Source organism: Hyposmocoma kahamanoa, unplaced genomic scaffold (assembly GCF_003589595.1).
Source record: "Hyposmocoma kahamanoa isolate Upper Pololo Valley unplaced genomic scaffold, ASM358959v1 224, whole genome shotgun sequence".
NCBI classification, from domain to species: Eukaryota; Metazoa; Arthropoda; class Insecta; order Lepidoptera; family Cosmopterigidae; genus Hyposmocoma; species Hyposmocoma kahamanoa.
Genome location: NW_020653743.1, coordinates 3,078,958 through 3,101,880, shown reverse-complemented (window position 1 = coordinate 3,101,880; position 22,923 = coordinate 3,078,958). Strand labels below are relative to the sequence as shown.

Here is a 22,923-nt window from a genome sequence, read left to right as displayed (position 1 = left end):
CATATAGGATTTTAGTGTTAACATGAATTTGTGAATAACTCATCACCAATATAGAATATTATTATTATAATAGGTAATATTTATATACCAATTAATATAGACGCCATAGATATAATAGGTGGTAATCCCAATGAAATATATGAAAAAGGGGTTAAATTAAGTGAAATTGTATTACAAACATTCAAAAGGGCAAAATTGTAGGGTGGTGTACAGGGAACCATCACCGATGACCAAAAATGATTAAGCACAAATAGAATGCTTTAAATAATTTCTATAACATACACACATAGCTATACTCTAAGGGTGTTAAGTAAAGGTGATGAATGAAAATAATGTTGATATACAAAAAAGTTATGTATATTAGGGATATTTTGACTTTTTTGTATATTAACGTATGATATGCGGTAAATATAAATGTTATACATATTAATTAGTTTTATATAAAGCGAAGCCCTAATAAAGCATGAAGCCATAGTATTATTTTAATCTGTAGCGTTATGTTCCTAACTTTTTGTACGCTTATGTTAGTCAATATGAATAGACTAGAACAGTTAAAAGCAACGTGACAGTTTTAAAAGTGACGGAGAAGCTGTGATGTTAAAGCTTGTTTATTGCCTATAAGTTACTTGCTGTACTTTGAGTTACTTGTTTCGTTAAAGCCTATATTCTTTATGTTTTCTAATGCTGTTTCAATTAGTGTTAGAAGATCTATTGTAATGTCTTTGTCTATAACTGTAAGATTGTCTATAAGCATATTGTTTGGCAGTGTAGTGAAAGCTTCAAAATATCCATTGTTGTCATTTTCATTAATATGACCACTGTTTGCTTCTATATCTCGATAATGGTTGGTATGTTTAAGCACTACAAACTATTTTCTAGTTACTATGATTATTAGTGGTCACAATGACAACATAAGGATTTCAAATCTTGTTCATATCAGGCCATAGTGGGGTAGGGATCCTGCTAAACAAGACACGTGCCAAAAAATATCAAATCTTTACTCATTACTTGTACTTCCTTTTGTCCAGAAAAGTGCCAGGGACAGAGAACCAAAAACAAACAAATGAACAAGTTGGTACAACGGAATAATTGGATGGAGGTCTAAAAACTATCGGGCTATCCTATTTAGTACTGATCCCAAAAACACGATAGAAAAAGAAGTATTAAATTGCAAACATTTCATCCATAACACATCATTCATCAATGAACTAAACCACTGTGCATAAAGTGGGACTAACCAATTTAAAAACCTCGACACCTAAATCGGATTTTTTATGATGTCATTCGTGTTATTTAGATAGATAAAAATGAAGCCTTGATGGAGAATTATAATAATGTATAACAGTATTTAACAAAACCTTTTTTTAGGTTAAACTGGGTTAAACTGCATAATGTGATGCAAGGAATGAGAGATAATATTCGCTTAAGAGAGGCGATTAGGAGTGAATAAGGCTTTAAAAGTCGTAATTATTATCCTCCATTGAAAATACGACAACATCGATTTTCTGGATTCGAACATTGATCATAATTTTGTTTACAAATAAAGACAAACATACTTATTGAAACATAGGCATTCGTTTTTTATGCAATTTTACTAGCTTATCATTGTTCGATTCAAGTTACATTGACCACATCCAATATGAAAAAGAAAATTTTAAATCGTTTAAATACAACATTGAATTTAACACCATTTTATGTTTCACATTATATAGACACTGTTATGGAACTTCCTTCACTTAAGTATGGATTGTATTTAGTTGAGTGTATTAAAATAGTTTCGTCTGTACCGTTATTATACGACTAGTGTCATACTCTAATATTTAATTAACTTAATTTTTAAAGATGCTACTTTTAAAGTGAATATACGCCAGACTCTTATGTCACCAAGTACGAAAGAATGACAATATTATTCAGAATTTATAAAACAGTCTAGTTTTTAGAATCTTTGACTTCCTAAAGTATTTCCATCTGACATTTCTTCCGTATCAACGATTTTAATAAATGTATTTTTATCAAGTTTTGGTCTGGTTTATTTTCATAAAATTTAACACCTCTCACTAAATTACAGTTAATTAAAAATATTATTAACCCTAATAAAATTCATGTCATCTACTGACCTGTGATTATACCGCTTGATTTTGTGTAGCCCATATTTGGAGTCCGCCCCGCCTTTAGAGACAGGGAGCGACTCCAGGTTGGCCATGAGTAGGTTGATCGAGGACTTCAGCTCTTCAATGTAAAGTGACTCCATCTCTTTTAGGACGAACTTCGGCATTAGCTTGCGGTTCTAGAAATAGAATATCATTGACTTACTAACTGTTTTCTTTTTAATTTTTAAATAGAAAACTACTGTGAGACATACTTAGACATAATTAACTAAACTAACGAATAACTCATGTATTTAAGTGAGTTATCCGTGTCGATCAATAATTCTTACTAATGTGAGAATTTTTGATCGACACGTTTCGAACTAGTTCGCGGTCCTTAAGAAAGACGGGAGGATAAATAGGTGAGTTATATTAACAGATAACTACGAACGAAACGAAAGAACGAGAGAGCTTAGATTTTGATGATTGGACAATTTTTGCCAGTTAGAAAGGTTTCCACCCAATGATCGTAAAAACTTAACATCTTTTACAGTTTTAATGTCTTAATGAATGTGTATCTTATCTTCTAAAAACTTTTACCAAAACTTTTTGTTAATTTAAAAATCGAATAATTGTTATTATTATTCCTTACTCTCTCCATCTCGTTGACCTTCTGCATTCTACCATCCAGCTCTCTTCTTATGGCTGCCGCCTGCTCGTCTGCTGAATCCAGCTGGAAATTCATATGAAATATATTAAAGAATTTATTGAGATGTTTGATTTTTATAAATTACATCAAAAATGGCTGCGGAACTTCAGATAAAACTATAATAATACAGCGGCTAAAACATGATGAACACGTACAATATTGTTCTCTGAAGTCCATCATTCATTCATTCAGTCATTGGACCTTTAAAGAAACACATGACTATAGCACTGTAGATTACTTTCATATTAGTTTTATGTTGTACCTATCTAAATAGTAAAAACTTTTAAGTGCTACAATAGCTTATTAATTTTCTTTGTTAACTTTCTGAGGTATTATTACGTGTTGTTAAGCATTTGTGTTGTTACACTTACAAGTAATGCGTTGAATAACAACTGGTGCTCGAACTTCTTCACCCCTAGTATCTGCTGGAACATATCATAGAGCTGTTCTTTGCTTAGAATGCATTCTGCGTTCAAACTCTGCTGTTGCGCTCGCGATGGCCTCTTCGAGTCATCATCCCCTGGTATTCCTGAAGGAAGAATAATTACGGTTTTACATCTAATAATGACGCTGTTTTTCATGAGGCGTAGGCAGAGAGACTTCACTGGCCAAAATCTTGGTAAACATTTATAATTTTCTGCATTCAGATACCTAAATATATCCCAATTATTCATCATTTTATGGTCAAGTTAAATTTTCAGTTCCAAGTTACAATTTAAAATTCATATTTTTATTTGAAGACAGAAGAATATATGATTTTCAAGATGCTTTTGATTACGTGGACACTTTGAAGTCCGTTCTGTTGTCATCACCATTACAAGCTTTAGACAATGTTAAGAGATTCAAAATAGTTCTTGCACTTTGTAGATGTTCGTTATACAAATAATTTAATTTACATAATATATGAGGCCTTTGTTTACGTTTCGAATGTTGTCAACAATAAAAAAACACTTGAGTTGAGGTTTGAAATTACCAAGGGTGTAAAAATTAAACATAGTAATTACCTTTAATGACATACTAATAATATTGGAAATAATTAATTATGTTTATCGAATTGTTTGTAAAAAGTATTTAAAATTTTGTAAAGCAAAATAAAATTATTGAAGATTAGGTGTTTAATTTACAATACAGTTTCCATTAGAAAATATCATTTACTTACCTTTGCCTTGACAATGATATTAATTAATTTTCAATGTTAATATGACGTCAACCAATAAAAAAATTAAGTATAAATAACAGTAAGTTCATCAGAGTCTAATAAATATTTTATTATTGCACCCTGATTAGTTATACTACGGACAAATTTCAGAAGATATTACGTAAATATTTATTTAGCCCCTTTATATACGAGCACCACTGAATATATTAATATATACTTTCATAAATTATAGAACTCTATCAATTCCTGTAATGTTATCCATCAAGATCCAAAAAAGATATCGTAGAATAAGTTAGTGGTACCCATTAAAACCCTAGAAACAGTAACTTTGCAATGGCAAGCTTAAAACTAGCATTCAGAGAAATTTGAAGTCAAATAGTTGGAGATGATTTAGTTAAAAAAGGATCAAGACTTAAAAGTTACGAAACATTGATAGACAAGCAACAGCACAAGACATAAGCTTCAAAGTTAGTGAATTTTAGGATTGTGTTATTGCTTATAAGGTAACAATTTTCAAAGCAAACATTGTATGTAACACAACTGTAGGTACGTGACGTAATCATATTCTATTTGAAAACGTAGGTCACAAAAGTTTACCCTGAGGTAGGACCGCATTGTGCTTACAAGCGTAAGTCTCGAAACTTTACCTTGTAAGACGCCTGTAATTTATATCGTTTCGCGTATAAAAGTTTACGTTACACAATCTCGTCTTAAAGGATATATTGAATCTATTAGATTGTATTTTAAGGCGCAACTGTCTGACAACTGTTTCTTGAAGGAAATCTATCGCGATGCGGTGGAAAAAGTAGGTCTTAAAACTATACCATGTGGGACACCTGTTTTGTATTAAATATTTTGTGTATATGTATAAATAAAATAGCAAAACATTTTAAGATTATGTAGCATCGTGACAGTTTTAGAAACTCTAAAGAATTCAACGTTTTTCACGTAGGTTTTAAAACTGCACCTTGTGGGACACCTATTTTGTATTTGTTAAAAGAGGTAAATGTTAAAAATTTTATGTTAAAGACGCTACTCAACTGAGCACTGTGTATTTAAACAAAAACCGTAATTAGTGAGACTAGAATAATAATGTTATAATTAAGTGTTATAAAAAAAGCCTAAAATTCATTAACTTCAAACTATTGCAAATACAAAAAATAAAAAGGAGAAAAATAATGGAAAGTTGTCGTGTGATACCTGTTATTCCTGTTCGAGATATGTTGAAGAGACATGTCGTGAGAGAAAGGGACAGAAACACAGAGAGTGAGACATACGCAGGCGACACACATTAAGGTACATTTAACATTAAAACACTTCAGAAATGGAACAATGTTGAACATGATATATATAATAAACAAGGACAAATGAACTATTATAGAAAAACAAAACAATCACAAAATATGCTTTTTTAATGAAATAGAAACACGACTTCGACTTCGACGACGAATAAATAAAACAGCAAAACATTTTAAGATTAACATCATGTCAGTTTCAGAAATTCGGAAGAATTCAACATAGTTCCAATTCTGTTAAACATATTATACACTACAAACAAACATTATGGTACACTGGTAGCAACACGAAGAAAGTTCGATGATTATGTGTTTAAATTGTATAATTTTGAATGAAATTGTTGATGTCGAGGGTCTTAAAGCTAATCCTGATTATTTTGGGGAGATAATCTTCAAACTTTATTAGAATTTGTTGAAAAATGACATTGCAACATAGATGTTTTTAACATTGCATGGATTGAACATGACGAAAGAAATAATTAAGACTGTATCAATGCTCAGCATTACAATGGTAATTACAACCAGAGGACTTCTTTCAAAAGTTGGCAGAATTGTTATTTCAAACCGGTTTCTAACTGTCAAGTATATAAATTCTGAATGGATTACTACTGTATTACTATAAGTGTTCTATTTTATGTTACGTAAAAAAAGAATATAAAAAAGATACGAAGCTGTTGCAATTTCATTTCAAAACAAAAATTACATTTTAATGGCGTTTCAGGCATTAAGAAATGGATAATGTTAATTTTCTCTCCAAATATTTTCGTGTGGTTTTATTTCTACGTAAATGTAACTATCAATTGAACATACATGTACTAATGGATACATCCTTTGACACACACATTCAAAGGCATTTGCAAAAACCAAGCTTTCCATTTAATGCTGCATGCTTTCATTTTTTGCCTGAAATTGCGTTTTTGAGTTACTAACTTTTAACGTTGTGTAAAACTTTATCTTTCCTGACTCTGAGAGATCCACGATTGTTTTCAACAGTATTATTAAATACTTTGCTGTCTACTTTAAAGTTTGTAACTCTTTTAGTGTTAGAATGTTGTTGTTGTTTAAGTATAAACTTACCAGTTCCTTTCATAATACAGTCAAATTTAGCAAGCCATGATGTTAAAACTGTTTCTTTACTTAATCCATCTATTTCTGGTAAAGACCTGTAACATTTTTGTTGAGTTCAACAAATTTCACATGTTATCATTTTGACTCATAGTCTAGTAGAAAGTTTTAGGATATATGTATATGTATATATAATAAAGAATTGCATAAATATACATTATTAGTTTTAAGGAAAAGTAAATTATTCTAAAACAATAGAAAATTATGTCATCAAAGACGTGGTTACAATTACCTCAGATAATATGAATAAGGTACCAAACTGAAAGTCGATACAAAACTTAAGAAATCGTCAGAACGGTAATGTTCTAAATTAATTCTCCGAGGAATCGAACCCGGAATCCATTTCACGTTAATGCAGAGCGAACGATATGGTATATAAATGATTGAATGAGCTAAGCTACGAAATAGGTAATAAGAAAAGATTGTTCACTTGTCGGCAAACCTGACTCTCTTCTCGATGTTGTTTCTAAACACTTCACGAAAGTCATGATGCGAACACGCACCAGACTTGACCATTTGTTCAACACGTTCAGATTTCAAAAACACGTCATGGTATGATTGGACAGCGTTCTGAAATGCTTCGTCTGCTAGGATCTGGGTTTCTCCTTTTAGAAACGCCTGAGAAAGATTTGAAATTGCTACTTAAAGGTAATTGAAAAAATTTGTAAAAAATATCTTGTACATCACGTACTGCTCCTGGTTGCCTTACAAAAACATGTCTTCCCTACTAAAAGACTCTCTAACTTCTCAGAACTGGATACCTGAAATCGCGCCTGTATTGTCTCCAGTTGATGCGGAGTCAGTTTGGTATGCCGTCGCGTCATATCCGTAGGTTGTTTCGCATTGAAAGGATGAGCAACGCATCTTGACACAAACACGTAGAGTTGCAGTCGACGTTTCTTATCCTCTTCTAATTTTTCAATCTTCTCCTGTGACAGAAAGAGTAGAGTTATATTTTTTTATGATAGCATTAATTACTTCAGTGGTAAATCCGCATTGGAACAGAGTGTTTTTTTATGGATGAAATAAGTGCGCTTTTCATCTCCATCTCAACTGATAGAAAGTGACGATGAAGTAGACGATGGAGCATGCATATTCACTTGTCTTGAAAAGGTACACAGAGAACAAATCTGTGGGCAGGGAATTCCACTCTAATGCCGTGCGCCTTAGAAGCGTGGAAGCGTAGTGCTTCTTGCGAATCTTGGGTATGTTCCAGCCTACATCTAGTCCTCCAAAGATAGAAAGGGGATAGCAGAATAAAATTTAAGGTTCTTATTTGGAACATTTGGAAGACAAGTCCAGAAAAGACTAGATTCTTATAGTACTGACCTGAGGGTCTTGGTCCTTATCAGAATGGCTGGCACCAGAGGGACTGGGCGATGGCGCAGGCGCCTCGCCGGAACTCGCGCTGCCCGTCGACGTCCTGCGCAAGAAGGATCTACACGATCCACAGTATTACGTCATCAATGTACATGAACTCGGTTCACACATACTGACCAAGGAGCCTTGTACTTCCTTTATCCGACTTCAAAAAGAACGTTTGCTATAGGGTTTTTTGTTAGCTAGTCTGATTTTTTCGTATTTCGTATAATGGTCTTCCGGAATTATTCAAATCGGTGTCCATTTTACTTTGTCTGGTATCTTCCTTGTTATTATTCAGTGTGTGTAAACAATCATGGTAATGCAGTGAATCTACTGCTATAGCATAAGGTTAATTAAACTGGGCAGTAATAATAGCTTTTTACATTATTGACTTAGAAAACTACCAAAAGTTTACCGGTGGTGTTCCTCCTACTTAAAAAACATCTTACAGGATATGTCAAAGCAGAACTAAAGCTTTTTACACTACTATGATATGAATTAAGAAAGTCCACTAATTCAACAAAGTAAGTTGCCAAGTTCTAGAATTTATTGTACCTATAAAGCCACAAGCTTCTACTTAATTTTGGCTTCGCTTAAATTACTCTAGGGCTAATTTATTTAATGGAAAACATATTATCATTGTTCGATTAAACTTTAATTTTCAAAGATTATCAAATAACTACATAAGCTCAGACAGCTTTTCTAAAAAAATGTTTCATGAAATTGAAATGGACATGAGTATTCTTCCATATTTATTTAATCAGAAAATATTAGTTGTCAGACGTATTAAGCGACAGCGTTATGATTGTAGTGGAAAAATCGTCAAGCTTATACAGGGTGACGTTTTATCTTTAACAATGCTATAGGGGGTCACCACATTTATAAACCAGGGTTGTTGCATTGCAGGGCATCAGCAGTAAAAACTGCAAGTTCATACATATTTCGGTTAGAGCAGGAACCTATACATAACGTGACCATACGTACATAGCGGGACAGTCCCACTTTTAGGTTTCGTGTCCCGCTGTCCCCAAAATACTTAAAAGTGTCCCGCTTTGACAACACAGAATATACGTAACAATAAATTTTAATAAATGGCGCGGTAGCGAAAAATATAAAAAGCCATCCAACCGGACATCAAGCACCGGACTACAAAAGATTAGTTCTTTTTTTATCATTTCACTATCTTATACCAATCTTTTATTTTTAAAACAATAATAAATTTACAGGCGTCCCGCTCTGAGGGAAAAATTAATGGTCACGTTAGATATACACCACATAGTAAAAATGTTTCTTAAAATAATAAAAAACACCCTGTATATTTGACGATTATAAATCATCCACATTATAAGATAATATAGTTGCCGGTAGCTCCCGTCCCATTTATCACCTTTCACCATCATTGTACGAAAAAGAACTGTTTATCTCACTTTAGAAGGTACTTTAATAAGGTAATGAGGTTATTAGATAGTACTATATTGTATATTATTAACGACGTAGTAAGGTACTATGACAGAAATTTATAATAATACCCCTTAATAACTTCCTCATTGCACAAAAAGCCGTTTACAAATCAATACAAAAATATCGCATTGCTATTACAATAGTGTTGTAATTCACAATATGTGAAATTCAAGATTGTACACACGCCAACACATGAAGCTAGACATTGACGTATCTTGTTCCGTTGCAATGGAGGCGATTTTAGAACAAAAATGTGTAGTCTGACGTGCCGTTGTCCGTACAATTTCAGAACGTAAAATTTGATTCTCTACACTTTGTCCCCAATTCATTGATAACGTGGAGAATGGCGATTGCACTGGTAAAACACGGTTTAGTAGTAGAGCTCCGTGTGAACGAGTTCGTCCAGGGAAGATCAGCCACCTTACCTATTTCTGCTGCCAGGCAGTAATGTCAGCATTTCTGTGTTTCGGTTTTGAAGGGTAAGGGTGCTGGTGAAATTACAGGCACATGGGACTTGTTGTTCTATAGAACAACAAGTCCCATGTGCATTTCAATATATTGAAATATATTTTTCACCTCACTAGCTCGGAAAGGCTTTCTTTCTTAGTAGAAATCTGCACGCAACAGCGTTTTATTCACGCTAGCGTCGAAAAAATTTCTGAATTTCGAACTTGACGATGGACTGTGGTGCACCCACAGACCTAGGCTTACGCTTTTATTTCGATAAAGAAAGAAAGATAATGGCACGTTCAATTAAGCGATTTGTACATTACTTATTTATGTAACAAAAATCCGTTGTGTTTATTAAATTATTTTATTTCGTCGAAGATCTAAAATAATTTCAATAATCACTTAATTACACAAAATAAAAGTACAAGCAAGAATTAAAATTGATGAGGTGTAAATTCAAAACGCATCCGAAGATAAACTTTTTCTTTTATTTAAAAAAAAACTGATATTTTACAGTTCAACTGTTTTTCTTTCATCTACCATTTCCCTCGCTATAGTCAGGTGAAAAGTTGTGTGTTTGTTTGAAACCCTCGCTACGCTCAAGATTCTATTTTTGAGCCTATCTTCTATCTTAGCCTCCTTCGCTTGCTCTGGTTTCAATACAAACACTCGCGTCAAATAACAACTTTGCAGCCTTCCATAACAAATAACTATTCCGTTTCATTTTAAAATATATTTTGCAAGTAGGAAATTGTTCAGATGTCTGCTATGAACTGTAACTTATACATCAATTTTAAGAAATACAGGTTGTAAACATAATTTGACAAAAATTAAGGCATTCATCACAGTATTCTTGTGTAATATCGAAATAAACTTTGTTATAGTGACGTATTGATATTTTTATATCAGCATCACGGATGACTATGAAATAGGAATTGAGGCACTCTGGTTCAAACCACCTTAAGCGTAACAATAAACCACGTCTACGATTTGATTTGATTTTTATTCACCCAGCGACCGCGGTAATTCTATAATGGATGGCGCAAGCGACGACACACGCTATGCAACGCGAGTGCACTCGAATAATGAGTGTGTGCGTCCGAACACGGGGCGCGGCGTGTGTGCACAAAATGTATGGTACAGGTTAAAGTTTATTGCAGACATCTAAACAATTTTCTATTCGCCAAATATATATAAAATAAAAGGGAAAAAATAATTTCATATTTTTGATTAAGGACTGTTTTGACTAGAACTAATTCACAAAAAATTATCTCATTTTGAGTTAAGTAGATAAATTTTTGACATAAAAAAAATATTTTGTATAATATTCTAACGACGGTTTTATTAACGTGTAGAGTAGAGAATGAAATTTTCGTACTGTAATGGTATAATCTTGAATTTCACATATTTTATTTACAACTATTCTAATACGATACGAATATCATGGCAGTAAAAAAAATTACGATATTTTTTGTATCTATGTATATAGCCCCGCACTAGGGAAACCCTGTATCACGAATGTCATTGACAAACACATATACAACCACAAATTACACCCAAACTCATGAGAGAAATATAATAAATAGGCCATACAAATATTTCTCCCGGTTCGCGAATCGAACCTGGAACCTGACACGCAGAGGTTCCTGGTTCGTAACACGGAGGCAGTTAATAATTTAATATAATAAATAGCTAACGGTGTTGTAGTCAATGAACTTGCACCTTATAAACGTAAATAAAAAGCAATTTGAGATGTCACGTTCCTGACTAAATTTTGATTTATGTCAACCACGTTGCTGTGTCAATAAAATAAATATCATAATTCCTCTTTCATACAATAATATTCATAGGAGGTTAAGGGATGAAAAGGGAACGGGCCCTGTCGGCACCTGTGGCGTTCGTGCCGCATTGCAGTATTATATAACGTCTGAGGGCAACTTGAAGGGATACTTACGGATGCGGAGGGGGAGCCAAGGCACTTTGAGCTGCCTCTGCCCTTTGCCTCGTGGCGGGATGAAGAGGAGCAGCTAACGGTGCTGTAGTTAATGGACTTGCACCTTTATAAGATAAACAGAAAACAAATGGAGATTTCACATTCCTGCCTAATTTACTATAGGTGTAGTAGTTTCAGAACAAATCTTAATGTGCCATTTTCATTTTTTTTTTGTTGGTTGACACGTTATTGCTTATCAACATCTAATGGCGCAATACTTATTGAAACACTATAACATTGAAGTGCTCTTTAAATGTGCTCAGTTGTCCTAAACATCTAGGGTTAGCTATACGCAAAAGACAATAAATGCCCTGCGCGTGCAATAATAATGCGTTTTGGGTGTTGATGGGGCTGCCGAGATACTGCAGCACGTCAGGTATGTTTGCAGAAGTTCACACAGATGGACTTTTACGCCATCATAAGGAAAAACGCCGCCTCGACGCTGACGCGTGTCCGCGGCAGCAGCAACACCATCCTACGCGTTATAGCCGACCGTTTTTGACTGTCCTATAACGTGGCATTTGATTTAATTGCATATAGGAAAAGTATGAATTTGATAACTTATTTTATGTTATTTTTTTTTTAATTTTCTAATTTGATTAACTAACTTCATAATTTAAGAATATGGATTACAGACATCTGAAATAAAAGATTTTCATTTTATTTATTTTAATTTAAACACAAAACTTTTAACGCATTTGTAATTAAAAATGGAAGTAAATTTATTTGCTACTCCGCGAACCCAGTGAATGTTATAATCATGTAAAATAGCTGCGCTTGTGTTGAATATTTTTTTCATGGAGTTAATTTTCCCATTCTCACTCCGCATAAAATTAATAAAATAAATAACACAAGCGCATCTACAGTCACAAACCACCACCAAAAATATATCCATGGGTATATTCGGTGAAAGAATATTCAACACAAGCCTAGCTATTTTGCATGATTTAACCTACACTTGGTTCGCGGGGTAGCAAATTAATTTACTTCCATTTTTATTAACATTCCGCAAAGTAACGCCTGAATCTATTAATTACTCATCTTTAAATTTTACAAATTTAATTTAAGTCCCTGTTAGGAGGTGGCGTATACAGGGTTATTTTAAAATACTAACAATCTCGCACGATTATATTACTAACAGCCTAAAGAACTTTTGTGCCATGACTTTTTTCAAAACATAATAAATTTACCACGACTGTTCCCACCTGCATAGAGTTTTTTACTGTTTAGAGCATAGGTACCCTAACTTTTTGACTCGCCGCCCACTTAGGCAATATACAAAATATAACTGAAAACACGTATTTTTTATATTAACTTAACACAAAGTCAAATAATCATTTATTCCATTGGTCAAATTTTTACACTTGAAAACATTGACTTACAATTTTATGGACGTCGGGTCCGCGCTAAAAAGTGTCCGAACTTATAGGGCGTTAAAATCGTATACAGAGCGTCATTCACGCTTTAGTCTTCGTTTGTTCGACTGACAGCGAAGCAAGCAAAATTAGACAGTACTGCGATGACATTACAATTTAAATTCAACGTTCAATTTCATATTCCTTTACATGTCACTACGTTTAAATGGGTTGACTTGGGATATTTTTGTCGTGGTTTTTGAATTAGACCCGTCGTCCATTTATTTGTAAGTCAATGCTTGAAAACGTAATTTTTTAAGCTACTGCTCGTTCAATACGCTGACCTCCTTGAAAAGAACAAGCAAGAAACTCTAGGGATTGCTTTTTTCAAATAAACTTAAATGCTATAGAACACATTTTGAATCATATTTGTGTGGAATCTAGACTCACGTTGTCTTTCCACACATCATTATCTACAATGTTGTAATATGACTTTTCAATTAAAACACCTTTAATGCAAGCTTTAAGCTTAGGAAATGGTAAACTTAATATATGCTCCGGAATCTTATTGCAAAAACGTATACAGTTCCCCATAAAATAATAGTTTACCTTAGTTAGTAGAAACGAAAACGTAGTACCATGAAAAAAATCACAAGGAAAGGAAAGAAAAAAATACATACAATTATGCTTACTTTATACAGCAGTTGTGACTTTTTTCGTTCTGAGGGCAGTATTGTAGTTTATGTACATTTTTAGGTTATGTAGTGTAGTTTTTTTTTAGTCAAATGCGGTAGCACCCCTGGAGAGCACCAACGCTCCTCAATTGCTTCCGAGGCCCCAACCTAGGACTCTTCAGCGCCCACTGGAGGGTGCCAGGGACCACTTTGGGAAACTATGATTTAGACCGATCTATTTAAATCTATTTATTTTTGTATAAAAATAAAATATGATGAATTATTAGAAATCATGGAACAAAAGTTGTTGTTCATGATGTTAGTAATATCCTACCTACGAGGTTGTTAGTTTTTTTTTAAATAACCCTGTATATAATGAAAAAACCATGTGATAAAAGTAAACAAGATTTTGTTTAAAGTCATCATGTGACATGTTTCCTCGTAACATGTTCCTAGTCTATCAAACTCAGATTGTAGCAGCCATTTTAGGTAATGAGTCTAATCACGTTGTGACTGATTGCATCATGTATCTTCACAGGCTAACCAATAGAAAGCCAATGAATTTCCGTACGTACATAATCCTACCAGAAAGTAAATATATCAATATTGTCAAATTGACCGTATATACAACAGCATAGTACATTTAAGAGGATTATGAAGCCCCGGAACTAGAGTTGAGACTTAAGGTATCGATATTTTAACTCAAAATTTCGTATCCATGGTTTGAATAGTCACATGTCTTATGAAAGTCATAAATATATTACTAAATGTCAACATCAACTCCTTTACACGTCCCACTGTCGGGCACGAGTCTCCTCTCAGTAGTCTAGCTGCAGGTTTTATCACGATGTTTTTCTTAATCGAAAAGCTCATGGCAAATTTCGATTTAAATTTTACACATAAAGTCCGAAAAACTGAGAGGTGCGAACTCGGATTCGAACCCACGGCCTCTGTGTGGGAGGCGGTAGGGCAAACCATTAGTTTACCACGGTTTTTATGCGTGAAACAAATTATATATGTGAAATTTTATAACTTTACTTTGAAAGCATAAAGGTAGTCTTCTAGTAAGGTTCTAGCCAAGACACTCGCAATGAATAGGACACAATTGTATGAAGTCAAAACAAGTTATCATTGACATTTTGATTTCTTAAATTTATGCTTTAAGACGTCATTAGATATGAAATGAAAATCATGTGACTGTAATGTATTTTTTTTAAATAAAACATTACAAAGCTACAAGCTAGAAATCGAGAAATAATGTACACAGAGGATAAATATTTCTAAATAATATCGTCTTTTTTTACATATGACTTTTTTTGTACAAAATACGCTACAAATTGGACATGAAACCATATAAATCGCGTATTCGTTTTTTCCAATCATATCTAATATAAATGCAAACGCCCTATACAATAAAAATTAAACTAAGAACTCGATATATCCTATAAACTTTTTTATCGAGTCGATATGATTACTGTATCACCGCATTACTAATATCGATGTTATTTATTCTGACTCTACGAAAACACTCACCAAGACCCATCCTTTCGTCTCTATTAAAGGCACAGTTGCAACTTTTAGCGTTAAGAGTCTCTAATCCTTATTAAAACTGACGGTCAGATTAGCGTTTTAACCCTCTTCAAACCTTATAAAATTCTATAATTGGTCTATAAATACATGTAGAGATGGAAAAAACTGCTTATAAATTTCAAACATTATACATTCTCACTTTTTGTATGGCGACCGGTGGCTTCACAATCCCAAAAAAAGATTTCGTGAGAGAACCATCGTACAAATTAAGAGAAAGAACAATATACACTCCCGTATATTTTTTCCGTATACCGTGGACCACTAGAGGGACAAACCAATCCATAATTGAGCAGCTTCATGTCGCAGACAGACTTTCCACAATATGCTACCAGAGAATGCTACAGTATTTTGGTCATATTGCTCCCCGATTACCGGGCAACCTTGACAAACTGGTTGTGGTGGGTAAGGTGGATGGAAAGAGACTTCGCGGTCGTTCACCTAGCCGATGGAGTGACCAAGTGACCGTCCTCACTGGCCTATAACAACTTCCCTGCGAGAGGCCGAAGACAGAACCAGATGGAAGAAAATCGTCCATAAAGTCTCGAAAACCATTCGGGGACACAACGTTCAGCAATGAAGATAACAACTAAGAAGAATATTTATTTCTACACTGAACTACCTTCCTGATGCGCCGCGTGCGTGGCAGTTCCAATAGCCTAGTTCGTTTGATCTGGGAGAACCCTGTCAGTGAATTGTGGAAGCACTGGAACTCAGTCCACATGGGTTCCAGGGGTTTAATTTATAAGTTACTGTAATATTTCGCAAATTTAGTACTAACATAGGTTGTAAGAATTTTTTTTGTAACTAACACTAATATGGACTATGTCTGAAATAAACTTTTTGAATTTTGAATTGAATAAGTTTTGTTTGTAGTGTACCTACCCTACCGACCCTTAGGGTGTACGAGAAGGGTACTATAACCTGTGCAAGCAAACCTGCACAGGGACCTTATCAGTCAGATCCTGACCCCAAATCAGCCCGTTTACACAGACTTCATTCGGTTCTCAAAAGTCTAGTAGCTAGATCCTCCCTATTTTCCAGATAGGTACCGGAGCTGTTGGCACGCCTACTTCCCGTTGTGCATTGCACAACTAACGGTCGGCACCGCTAAGCCGTTGACTCTAAACTCCACAGAAAGAAAGAAGAATATAGTGAACACAGTTACTTACCAGTTTTGCCTGGAAGACCAGCTGTGGATCCTCGCGGCAACTCTGGCTTACCCCGAACCGATGGCCGACCTCCTGGCAGTCCACCTGGAGGCACCGCTGGGAACACAGGTGTATGTAAGAGAGGGCAGGCGTTATGGAGGAGATGAGACAGGTCTTTGATAATTGAATTTATTATGTCCTTTCTCAACTTCGAGGATTTGTACGTGGACTGGGATTTCAACCTTATTATGCTCACATACCTACCAGCAATATGCACGGAATGTTTTAATTTATGATGCCAATTGTCGGGACGAACAAGTCGTGAGCCTGGTGGTAAGCGACACGCCTGTCCATAGCAGTTTTAAATCGCATAGATCTGAACGGCACTGGCACTGCGCCCATCAACCTAAGACATAAGTTGACAAGTTCCATGTGCCTGTAATTTCACCAGCTTCCTTACTTTTCCAAACCGTAGTAATTATCATGTTACTGCTTGGCGGCAGAAATAGGCTAGGTGGCAGCATTTCCCTGGACGAACTCTTTCACAAGGAGCTCTACTACTACTAAATGTATAGGAATATACTTCCTGTTAGATTTGAAATTGAATTTTCGATAACTAACTTGGAAGATACTTGGTAAAACTGAGTGGAGGGGCTACTAAAAGTATTTCTAGAAAACTACGATTTTACGCATTTTCGCTAAATAACTTAAAATTGTGGCCCAAAAAAGCACAATATTCGGAACACGAGATACGTATTTAGGGTAATCTGAAAGTCACAAGCATGCCTTCCAGTTGCGTAACAATAGGGTGGCAGATCTGGCAAAGTGCCAAAACCCTCTAGGCCGAGGGCGTGACAAATGCTTACGACTATATCAAGGACAAATTATTATAATTATTATTACAAATATAGAACACAAAGAAAAATCTTTATGCGAAACTAGGGCCACCGCTTTACCAACTGAGCTTAAAGATTGAGTCAATAGACCTTACAAATTTCGCTATGCGTTTTTTACAGATGTTTGTTTTTGGTTTTGTTTTAAGGGATTTTTTTGCTGTAGTGCCACCTGTGAGAAATCTATGAAAGATCTTCTTCAACCAACTATACAAATTCGTTACCAGTGATCGGAATTGAGGGAGTTAAATTAGCTAAACTAAAGAATAATGTGGACATTCCCTTCTACAAATCTCGGGAATTATGGGAACTGATTATATTTCAATATGCGTATTATTGATTGAAATTTGAGTACATTGGCGACAAATTATTATTTCCTATTAACAGTCAACCTTAGCCCGAATCCAAATATTTACCGTACTAATACGATTCATTTTGCTTGGGTTGTTGGCAGAATTTATTTTTTACAAACGTAATTAAAGCTATTTGAAAAATGTATGTAGTATACGTGTTCTATTTAGTTTAGTTGATTATAAACAAATCATTGGTATGTGCAAAGTACCTATTGAATACAGAGGTTTTCTTATAAATTTCGAAGTGAGTTTTCACACCGTAAACTAATCAGTGTATATCTTCAATTTTGTTATATATTTTTTTAATGAGTGATTTAACACTATCATCGTTATGCAAATCAACCAAAAGCCATTTATATGTATAAAATAATATTGTAGTTGTGTTTATATATGCACTTACGTATTTAAATGCTTTCGCCGTTTAAAAAAGAAATGTGAGACTTCCTAGAGGTAATCTTTATTCTAGAATGTGTAGAAAATAAACAGCAAATAAAGACATTTTATAATATGCAATGATGACGAAGTGGGTATGTCCACATTAGGAAAATATTCATACTTCAGGTAAATTAACTTCCTCAGTTCCGATCAATTATCATTACAATCAATATTACGACAAACCATTTTGGTGTTTGTCATATTATGTGCTTGTAAAATTACAGGCATATGAGACGTGTCCCTTCACTTCGTATCAAAAAAAAGCTCTTCGTGCGTATCGGTTGGTACCTATATCAAAGCCATAACGTCGCTTAGTAAACAACAACGCTAAAGTAATTTTAAATGAGAACGAAAATATTATGCTATTTTTCTTAAATTTTTGTATATTATTCGGAAGTTCGCCACCTCTTTCTTTCATTCCTCAGCATTGTAAATCGAGTCTGTAAGAGTTAATTGTAACCAAACATCAAAATGCTACAGCCACTTTTCCATGTGGTGTCCTCATAGTTCTGAATAGTGGTTTGGTACTTAGCGTCCATGGACAATGAAATAACCAGGTCACATAGTCACTTTGCTTTGTAGACTCCTTTATAAAGACTCATTACCAGGCAGCTTGGAGGGTTGCTTCTTGTGTTCATCATCGCTGTCCTCCTCCGAAGAGCTGGGGTCGATCATGGCGCCGCTTCTGGAACAATTGAAACAAGGATTAGTAACTAATGTTTTTTTAAATTGTATATAGCTGTCCATAACAATTGCAGCGCCAATCAGAGATTTATATCGCAAAGATCTGAGGGGCACTGCCACTGCGCCCGACACCCTCAGACATAAGTTGACAAGTCCCATGTGCCTGTAGTTTCACCAGCACCCTTACCCTTCAAAACCGGAACACAGTAATGCTGACATTACTGCCTGGCGGCAGAAATAAGTAAGACTAAGGAGCTCTATACTACAGAACACACTGAAGTATAGCTAGATTACATTTATAGTGTAACTGCAAATTATAATGCTTATTGTTTGTTTAGCAATTCACACCCGTGGTGTAATAAGGTCCTATCAGCAAAATGACAACTTTTCAGGAGAGAGTTAAAAATACGACGAACGAATAAATAGGACATTTATCATCAACCCATAACTGCTTCCGTAGTCGAACGGTTACCATAATGGTCTATCACGCAGAGGTCCTGGGTTCGATTCCCGGTCTAGATTTCGCAATGCTATTCAATAGTGTTGTAACTCAAAATATGTGAAATTCATGATTATACTATTTTTTAACGTGAAATTTGATTCTATACACGTCAATACAGGCGTCATATTAGAATATTGTATTAGAATATTGTAAGAAACGGTTAAAAGATGACGCCGTGAGTCACTGTTGATGGTTTACTAACGTTTGTAACACCCCCTCCAACATAACTTTTAATTACGATCGGAATTCATAGATTTAGTACAATTGTTCGGAATTCGACAAGTGAGAACGTGTGTCATGTTTTTAACAATTTTAAACCTATACATAGATTTTAATACACACGTGAAAAAATTCACGGGAAATGAGTAACCTGTTTTTCTACGATTCCGAAAAAAATACACTTTTTGAATTAATACACTGTTGTAATAATAGTGCGATAGTTCTCTCGTGACTTTGGGTGTTCGTATGGTCATTATTGCGCCAGCGCCCGCGCCGTGTATATCGATCCATGCTCTAATGTTGAGTACACGGAAATTGTGCGAATACTTGATAATAACGTGTCCGAAGCTTGCTTTCAATATGTAAGATGGTTCCTTATCGCATCTACCTACCTATTATTTGCACCGATTCATCTCATCGCTTCATCTTTAGAGTACAGTAGGACAAAAGAGTGAACCGTTTCGGTAACGCCCGTGCCATCTGTATAGTGCAAACATCGAGTAGGTATATAACCAGAAATAGAGACGAAATAAGGGTCATCCATCCCTGGCAACTCATCAAGCAAATGGTCCTTATATCACTTTTAAATATCAACTCTCTTTGAGCTGTAATCACAAATTAGAAAGCTGACAACAGCGCCAACAACTGATCTATGAGCACCTCCGTATATTCCAAAAATATTCTGTATTTATTGTAATAAAGATAATATCTCTAACAAGTGGAGGCTGTTCCATTAGGTGGTGTGGGAAAAACAGCGATACATCTAAGTACAAAACAAACGGAATCACATTTCATCGGTAATTATAGTAGTTTGTGTGACTGTTACATAATGAAAGGCATTAAAAACGAGTGAGGGTGTATGAAACGAGGGTGTATGAAAACGATTTCATAGAAACATCTCACGAGTGTTTTAATGCCTAATTATTATGTACAGTTACATATACTGCTTTATCGACACACATATTATAAGCTCTCTATGATGTGTTCAGGAACCGCATGTTACGACCGGCGAAATGGCGAAACCAGAAATCAGAAAAAGCATTTAAGACACCCATGACTACGTTTTACGATGGACCAAGATCTTAAAATCCGTGTACGCTTTAAGTAAAAGAAGTGTTGATGGTTTTATTACCCTATTGTAATAGAAAGGATAAGCCGTTCCAAGAGATAGCATTAATAGGTGCAAATAGTATTTCTTCAACTACACTCCCACCTCTCGGTATAAATTAGAATACGCGCCACCCCACGCGTAGGCCCGAGGCCGCCCGGACTTGCCCGTTTCTCGAACTCGTCCGTAAAAAACGCCGCGTTTGACATCGCGGGCCGTGGGAACGCACCATTCAAACACCAAGAGGATAATTTAATATCATTGATATACGGCATACATTTTTTTTATTATCCAGTAATAGGATGAATAAGTCGTACGGATGATGACAAACGACATGTGTATACCCGTAACAGTTGCAAAACTATTTTAATTCACAAAGATCATAAAAGAATGAATCTTTTGTATCAACCTCCTTGCTTTAAAATCATATATGAAAGAAATTTGTTTAACATGTCAATTAAAACATATAACCATTTGCCAAACCACATAAAACACTTAAGGGGACACGAATTTAAAAAAAACTTTAGCATCTTGGCTAATGGACCACTGTTTTTATACTATAAAAGAATATTTAGAATTTAGGACTGATTAATTTTTAATTTTATTTTATGATATATGTAAATTAATTTTAACTGAAATAATTTGCATACCTGAATGCAGGTTGAATACTGTTACTATTACGTTTTTATAAGATCTTGAAAAACATGTGTTTTTATGTATCCTTGCAAATATAAACTTTGACTTTGACTCATGAGAGGCACTATCACAGCGCCCGTCATCCTGCGCTCCTTGTGAAAGATTTGGTCCAGGGAAGTACTGCTACCTTACCTATTTCTGTCGCCAAGCAGTAACTTGATCATTACTGCGTTCCGGTTTGGAAGGGTGCTGGCGAAATTACAAGCACATGAGACTTGTCAACTTATGTCCCAGGGTGACGGCCGCAATGGCAGTGCCCCTCAGATCTTTGCGATTTAAGGCTCTGAGTGGCATAGGGACAGGCGTGTCACTTACCACCAGGCTTGCACGACTCGTTCGTCCCGTGACTTGGTGTTATAAAAAAAAATCCTGAGACAACTTGACGAGTGCCTGTAATTTCGCCAGCACACTTCAGAAACTAAACGCAATAATACTTGCCTGGCGGCAGAAATGGGTAGGATGGCAGTACTTCCCTGGACGAACTCACAAGGAGCTCTACTACTATTAAAAATGATTTATTCACGAAATTTATTAACGTAATATTATTTTGAGTATTTCATTTATGAATCCATGTTTCGGTTCGTTTTCCATGTTTAATTAATATTTTCTTATGAGAAAATAACGGTTCTAGGTCGTTATGTAATAATAATAATTCTTTTTCTCATCAAATATAAGCTTACGTTTCTCTACTATAAACCAGAACGCAGTAACACTCACATAACGGCTTGACGGCAGAAATAGGTAGCACTTCCCTGGACGAACTCTTTCACAGGGAGTTCTACTGGTATTAAACAATATTCCTTTTAATAAACTTTAAATACTAAATATTTTGTATTACGTTCGTACTGACCGATTAATAATTATGCATTTGACCCGAAATATTAAATTACTTAAAAAACTCCTATATACATATGCTTAAAACGAACCTGAAATGAATGAATTTCAATATTACAACTCACATCCGAAATATTAGTTTAATAAATCCGGTGGTGGAGGGTTGCCGTTCCCTTTAAAGTTCAAGCCGTGTTTTCACTATACGAATAGGCTCGGAACGAGTCCACTTGGATGGTTGATGGACGGACGCTACTCGTAACGTGTAAACAAGTGCTCCGAGCGTACTCGGACACCGGCATCCGATCTAGACTTGTGCCCGATCGGTCCTTACCGGGAGCGATCCTAGTTAGTTCAATCGGTCAACTGAACTAGGTCGGTCCTCTAGTTCATTTAGTTCATCTAGTTCCTTAGTTCGTCATGTCCTTGCATTGAGCGAACGCTCCAAACTAGTAATTTTATTCACATTTAACTACTACGGACTTCTAGTATAATGAGGTCAATACTACACTGTACTAAATATTTAAAAATACAATTTGTTTGGAATCGGTACTAATTGATTTTCCTCCATATTTTACAGGTTTAAAGACTGTCATTCTAACTAAATATCCTTTTTTTTTTACAAAATAAGAAATTGTTAGAATGGTGTGTTTAAAAATGAATATTTAGGTACAACTATTTCATATACTCGTAGACGTAGGTTGATATTATACATACAGATACCTACCAAAAAATATTACTTTTTTGCAAGCTTGTATATATACATAATATAGATAGACAGTTCCTAGTTCGTA

General features: G+C 34.9%; 1 protein-coding gene across 18 annotated transcripts in view; it reads right to left on the bottom strand.

The window, feature by feature from the left end:
- The window catches only part of LOC113228116 (calcium-dependent secretion activator), a 44,285-nt gene extending 25,516 nt beyond the window's left edge, over positions 1–18,769 (bottom strand). For 9 of the 18 annotated variants that reach the window (XM_026461279.1, XM_026461288.1, XM_026461284.1 and 6 more), the window contains exons 1-11: positions 18,695–18,769; positions 16,430–16,525; positions 11,603–11,705; positions 7,705–7,813; positions 7,137–7,304; positions 6,806–6,993; positions 6,328–6,413; positions 5,156–5,164; positions 3,168–3,325; positions 2,740–2,820; positions 2,118–2,287 (exon numbers count right to left, since the gene is read on the bottom strand). In XM_026461279.1, coding sequence (XP_026317064.1) covers positions 2,118–2,287; positions 2,740–2,820; positions 3,168–3,325; positions 5,156–5,164; positions 6,328–6,413; positions 6,806–6,993; positions 7,137–7,304; positions 7,705–7,813; positions 11,603–11,705; positions 16,430–16,525; positions 18,695–18,764 — 1,238 coding nt within the window. In that variant the 5' untranslated portion in view covers positions 18,765–18,769. Of the gene's footprint in view, positions 1–1,008; positions 1,018–2,117; positions 2,288–2,739; positions 2,821–3,167; positions 3,326–5,155; positions 5,165–6,327; positions 6,414–6,805; positions 6,994–7,136; positions 7,305–7,704; positions 7,814–11,602; positions 11,706–16,429; positions 16,526–18,694 lie in introns of all 18 variants that reach the window. The other 9 variants (XM_026461292.1, XM_026461277.1, XM_026461291.1 and 6 more) reach the window with 6 other exon arrangements.
- Between the last annotated feature and the right edge of the window lie 4,154 nt (positions 18,770–22,923).